The sequence below is a fragment of the Podarcis muralis genome, chromosome 3 (genome assembly GCF_964188315.1).
Source record: "Podarcis muralis chromosome 3, rPodMur119.hap1.1, whole genome shotgun sequence".
NCBI classification, from domain to species: Eukaryota; Metazoa; Chordata; class Lepidosauria; order Squamata; family Lacertidae; genus Podarcis; species Podarcis muralis.
Window position 1 is genome coordinate 44,360,120 of NC_135657.1, and position 6,694 is coordinate 44,366,813.

Consider the following 6,694-nt stretch of genomic DNA (forward strand, 5'->3'; position numbering starts at 1 on the left):
ACCCGGAAGTGTCTCCGGACAGCGCTGGCCCTCGGCCTCTTGAGTGAGATGGGCGCACAACCCTAGAGTCTGTCAAGACTGGCCCGTACGGGCAGGGGTACCTTTACCTTTTTATTTCACACTTTCTCTATGGACTTCAAGGCAGCATACATAGGATTATCCTGCCTTATCTTTTCCATAGCATATAAGGTTCATCTGCAGTGAGAAGTCACAACTTCACCCAATGAACTTTAATACTGAATAAAGATTTGAACCAATCTAATATTCTCTCAACTATACAACACCATTAATTCCATGGGAATTATATCACTGTCTTAAATGAATTCTGGATTGCAGTGAGAATTAGCAACTTTGGTTAAAAATAACTCAACAAAGTTATTTCCTTTGGGAAATTAATAATACATACAATTATATTAATAGCATAATAGCATAATAATACTTTGAAACCAGTGAGTCTGCTTAACATTTCAGAATAGAAGAAAACACTCAAATCATTTTTATGTGCAGTACTCCAAACTGTTCCACTTTCATTAACTTTCACAACTGTTCCACAAAACATGCACTTAATTCAAATTATTTGCTTTCTGCAGAAATAATATAATAATGTAGTTTGTTAAGGGTGTTGGGAATTGTAGCTCTATAAGGAGTAAACCAAACATTCTTCGGGGAAGGTGCTGGAGAAAAATTTGACTATGGTGGAAAAAGATAGTTTTCAAAGGGAAACTGGGCTGGAAATAGCAAAAAGGGTGAAATACCTGGGGGTGAACTTAACATCTAAAAATGTGAACCTATTTAAAGATAATTATGAGAAGTGTTGGTTGGAGGTGAAGAAAGATCTTGACATATGGTCTAGGCTGAGACTCTCCTTGTTAGGCCGAATTGCTGTTATCAAGATGAATGTACTGCCGAGAATGTTGTTTTTGTTTCAGACATTGCAAATTATAGATAAGACGGAATGTTTCAAGAAGTGGCAGAAAGATATATCTAAATTTGTCTGGCAGGGCAAAAAACCCAGAATAAAATTTAAGATCTTGACTGATGCAAAGGATAGGGGGGGTTTTGCCCTGCCGGACCTCAGACTCTACTATGAAGCAGCAGCTTTTTGCTGGTTGAAACAATGGCTACTTCTTGAGAATACAGATATCTTAGATCTAGAAGGTTACGATAACAACTTCGGTTGGCATGCATATCTATGGTATGACAAGGTAAAGGTTCATAGAAATTTCAAAAACCATATTGTCAGGAAAGCATTGTATAATGTATGGAATCGGTATAAAGATCTGTTGGAAAGTAAAACTCCCAGGTGGTTATCACCAGTGGAAGCCAAGGAGGTAAAAAAACTTAATATGGATTCAGTGTGGCCAAAATATTGTGAAATTATAGAATACGATGGTGAAAAGTTGAAACTAAAGAGCTTTGAGAAGTTAAAGCCTAAAGTCCGAGATTGGTTACATTACCACCAGATTAACGAGACTTTTAAGCAGGACAGGAAACTAGGATTCCAGAAGGAGAGGTCAAAATTAGAAACAGAACTGCTAGAACCCAATACTAAGAATCTGTCTAGAATGTATAATCTGCTGCTAAAATGGAACACACAGGATGAAACAGTGAAATCAGCTATGATTAAGTGGGCACAAGATATTGGACATGATATTATGTTTGCGGACTGGGAACAGTTATGGACCACAGGCATTAAATTTACGGCATGTAGTGCCTTAAAAGAGAACATAATGAAAATGATCTATAGGTGGTACATGACCCCAGTTAAACTTGCAAAGATATATCACCTGCCCAATAACAACTGTTGGAAATGTAATGAATGTGAAGGAACCTTTTATCATCTTTGGTGGACCTGCCCGAAGGTTAAGACTTACTGGGAAATGATCTATAATGAAATTAAGAAAATCCTTAAGTGGACATTTGTTAAGAAACCGGAGGCCTTTCTTTTGGGCATGGTCGGCCAAATGATTCCAAAGAAAGATAGAACCTTTTTTATGTATGCAACCACAGCAGCAAGAATTCTTCTGGCAAAGTATTGGAAGACTAAAGAACTACCTACTCTGGAAGAATGGCAGACCAAGGTGATTGAATTCATGGGACTGGCAGAGATGACCGGCAGAATTCGTGACCAGAGGAGAGAGACAGTGGAGGAGGACTGGAAAAAATTTAAAGTTTATCTTAAAAATTGTTGTAAAATTGTGGAATGTTGAGATGTCGAGGGATATGATCTAGAGAATTACAGCTGTTAAAATTGAAATTAAGAAAATTCTTAAAGGGAATTAAATACAAAATTGAATGATGGATTGCTAGAAAAAAAGGATCTTAAAATAAGAATGCAGTGAAGGAGAGGTATGGGGAAGTCGTGTTTTGTTTGTTTGTATTTTGTTTATGTTTATGTTTATGTTAATGTTGTAAAATCAATAAAAATTATTATAAAAAAAAAACAAACATTCTTCGGGGAAGGTTTGTACTTTAAAAGTGTAGTGTACATGTGACCTTAGTGAAATCTCATTACTTCAATGGGAATGAATTTCAACTAATATTGCAAATTTATGGCCTGTGACATCCCAGAGACAGGATTTTAAAATAATTTTCCCCTCCAAGGAAGGAGAGAGACCTTACAATTTCTCTCTATCTAAACCTGGAGAGCGGGAAACGGGGGCATGTGAGAGTCACACCAGCAGAGGCTGTTGATTCACAGGACTGAAACCCTCCTAACCTTCCAACATGCTTCCTGAATGGTGGGGAGGGGAAGGGGAACTACCTTGGCCAAGAAATTGATGTAGTTTATTTTCTTCCCATTGTAATTTAAGAACAAAGCTCCTGGAACAGGTTTTCTTTTTTAAAGGAGCAATGCTAAATTAAAACAGGATTTGAATATAGTAATTCTTCCAGACTCAGCTCTCCCTTCCCAGACCTTCTATGTATACTGAATCCAGCCCAGTATTTCTGATAATGATATTAGAAGTTTTAAGAAAAAATGAGGTCATCCATGAAGCTAAACCAAACTTTGAAGATACCTTTCAAAGTTTACCTCTGATGCCTTACATATTATTCTTCAATGTGTCTTCATGGCGCCTAACAGTCACTGTGGTTGAATGAAGAAGTACAGAACATCTGGCCCAACAGTAAACACACACACACACACACACACACACACACACACACACACACACACAAATTGGAATAACCTCCTCAAAAGCAGATGGCTTTCAAGCAGTAGCGGTAATGGGCCATCCAGGCCAAGGGACAAACTCTAGGACACCAGACGCATCCTTTGGGCCAAGTGTTGCAGACTTCTGTACCACTGGACTAGGGAGATATCAGCTCTTTAAACCCCAAGACAGCCATGGTGTCAGTGGCTAGCCTTGTGCAAATACCTGTCCATGGTATGCCTTATTTACATGAACATTATTTATGTAAATTATCAACCAAGGGCCAGCATGGCCTAGTGACAAGAGTGTTGAGCTTCAATCAGGCAAACCTGGATTCAGTTGCCATGACTCAATGGTGACCATGTGCAAGTCATATTTAATCAAGGGTTCATATTCATAAAATTTGACTTGCAATTCTAATGTATGACTTACAATTACTGCGAGAGTTGTGAAAGTGAAATAAATCCCCGCCTGGACTGTAAAGCACTTTGCACACCTAGCAGCTTTGATATATTTTTGTGATATAGCAGTATATAAATATTTTTATAAATAAAATAAATAATAACAAATAATGTTGAGCAACAGATGCAGTAGGCTCGCACAATGCTCCCCAAAATATAATGTCTGCTGGGCTGTATACACAGAGTTCACTGTTTATTTATAAGACACTTTATCGTTGCCTGATGGGTACGCTGAATAAAGCAAAATTCTAAACAAGTACTTTAAACAAGTGCTGCAGACATATCCACTGAGACCACAGAACTTGAATGCATAAAAAGTTGTAGAGTTTGCAAACTCACTTTAAATATCAATTGAAATCAGACCAAGATAGATAGGGCATGTTAATTACTGTACTCTAGCCACCTACTTTTCAGACCCGAGGTCACAGCAAGGGTTACCATAGTTTACCAATGTCACTCACCTCTAAACACATTGGGGAAGGCATCAGTAGAAGCTGGTGTCCCTGACGACTTTCTCGAGTGATTAAAATGCACTCTTTCGCCTTGAAAACCGTCTCTACTCCGCCGGTATTCCAAGAAATCTGCCGAGCCTGACTTTTGAGCTATTTCAGCTCTGTGATCTGAAATCTCATCTGTCCAGTCTGCTGATCGACTAAATGAACCTGCCAAACTGGCCGACCTCTGCTTCGTGGTTGGCGCACTCTCTTTCCGCTGAGAGGACTCGCGTCTCCTTTTAAAGAGTGGGCTCTGGGATGGGGAGAGGCAAGGTGAGTGATTTGGGGAACTCAGCTGCCTAGTGGTGGTTTTGATGTAGCAGGGATTGATGAGAGGATAGGGCTTAAAACACTTGGAACTACGCACAGGACTGCTTGAGAGATCCTCAGAGGAAAAAGTACCATTTTTCAATTCAGAAGAAAGCCCATCATCCAGCGCCTCTCTGCTGGCTGACAAACTCTGCTTCCTTTCTTTGGCTCCACCAACCTGATCGTGGCCTGTATTTACAATATCATCCTCTCCTTTTGAACCTGAAAATTCAACAGCTATTCCTTTAGCCTCTGAATCGCCAGCTGGGGATGGAAAATTAAACACGGAACTGCCTAGCACAGCCCCATTCTCTGTCGCTGCAGCATTTAAAGGGGGTAAATCTTTCAGTTCACGAGCAGCTTGGTCCTGCTCCTCTGGCAATTGCCCGTGCTCTTCCTGCATACTGAATACACTGCTGCAGGAATGCCCCATTACGTTCGTCGCTTCTTTCGCTTCACTTTCGGTATCGCAGGTGGCAATATATTCTGTAATTTCCGATTTCGCTGAGACAGGCTGTTCAGTATCTGGACTGCTGTCTTTGTCGCTGCTTAGTGAAAGAAACCTTTCAAAACCTAAGGGGGTTGCTTGAGAATTAGCCATGTGTAGGTCCATTGTTTTGGTGCCATGCTGCTCCGTTCCAATGTTAATTGCCCCCTGCTGCTGCTGCTGCAGTTGCAGTCTAATAGCCTGCTGGATATCAGAAAGCAAATCCTCTTGTTCGGTGGCTGAATGGAAACTGTATATGTCCGTATCGGAGCCGGAGCTGGTCCTTTGTCCATCCTGCGGGTCGGCAGCAGCAGCTGGGCGATTTTCATTTGTATTTTCAAAATGATCCACATCTGTGTCCGAGAGACCCCCTTCATCTGCAGAAATGCTTATATCAGGAGTTTTGGTGAGAATCGAATGAGCGCTGTCTAGCTCCCCTGTTTGTGAGGCCTGGCTTTCTAAAACATCCTCTCTCGAGCTGCTGTTTCCATCTTTAGCCTTGGACAGATTTTTTCTGATCCTTAGGTTGGAAAACACAGATGCCCGAGACTCTGACTTCCCCTTTTTTTTGCCGGATTCATTGCCTTTGCCGTACCTCCCCAGTCCCTTTTTGCTCCCTGCTCCCTTCTTTGTGCCGTCTGCATCCCTGGGCCCAGAAGCATCCTCGCCTCCTTCATGCACATCACCTGCATTCCTTTTCAGCTTCCCATCTTGGTTCCCCATGTTGTTTAGCAATCGTGCAGCGTCAGGAATCAAGCCATGCCGCTCGCCTTCATTCAGCTGGCCTGGCAGCGAGGACCTCTCGAGTAATCCAGGTTTGTTTTCAAGAGGCGGTGATGCAAGCGGAGCAAAGGCTTGCTCTGCCTCTCTCCCAGCTGCTGGAGCTGCCTTTTTGCATAATGTGCTGCTAGCACAGGGCTCCTCAGGGACATGCTCAGTAGAGCACCGAGAGATGCAGACAGCTCCTTCCAATGGTAGCTTGTGGCACCGTTGCCTTTTCAGACTCAGTCTGCTACAGTCCTGGCTCTCTTTGGTAGATATGAATAGTGATTCCTCAGCAACAGGAACTTTCTTCTCCACTGTCAGAGTCCTATGCATTGCAAAATGCTTTAATTCCAGCCTTTCAAAGGATTAATTCCTGGAATTGGGCAGGGGGTAGGAAAGGAGGGGGGGAGAGAGAGAAGTAGGGGGGAATTAAACCTCAAATTCCATAATAACTTTTCACAAAAGACACTAGCAGCTTTTAATCTTTGAAAAGAAAAATGTTCTGCTTTTTAATAGTGCAAATATTGCCACAACATATATTATTTCTATTGTGCAAATACTATGTTATTTTATACAGTCTTTTAAAAACTCTCACACAATTCAGCAACACAGTTCTATATATATTTTAAAATAAAAACTGCAACATACAGACACACAAATTCTTTGCAGAATTTTTTAAAGGTTAATGATGCTACAGATTATTCAGTATACTGGTCTCAATGACCATTCAGAAATAAGCCATTTGTATTCCAAGGGGGTACAAATAATGGTAATCCTCAAAGGGATTAAGTTCATCAATATTCAGCACACACTCATTGTTTCCTCTTTAAACACAGAGCATTTGGTAACACCAACCAACATCAGGAAGATGCAAGTTTCAAGTAAGTTATGCCTCACTTCATGTTTGATTTTTTTATTAACTTTTAAAATACTATATGACTTGCTAACTTGAATTGTTTCTACTTTTGGTAGAGGTTTGTGGATATTAATCCCTTGGTGCTTTATGTTCATGGGATTACGATG

General features: G+C 40.8%; 1 protein-coding gene across 1 annotated transcript in view; it reads right to left on the reverse strand.

The window, feature by feature from the left end:
• FMN2 (formin 2) overlaps nt 1-6,038 on the reverse strand; it is a 160,460-nt gene extending 154,422 nt beyond the window's left edge. Inside the window, exon 1 of the mRNA XM_077925750.1 lies at nt 4,078-6,038. Coding sequence (XP_077781876.1) covers nt 4,078-6,004 — 1,927 coding nt within the window. The 5' untranslated portion in view covers nt 6,005-6,038. The remainder of the gene's footprint in view (nt 1-4,077) is intronic.
• Nucleotides 6,039-6,694: the final 656 nt, after the last annotated feature.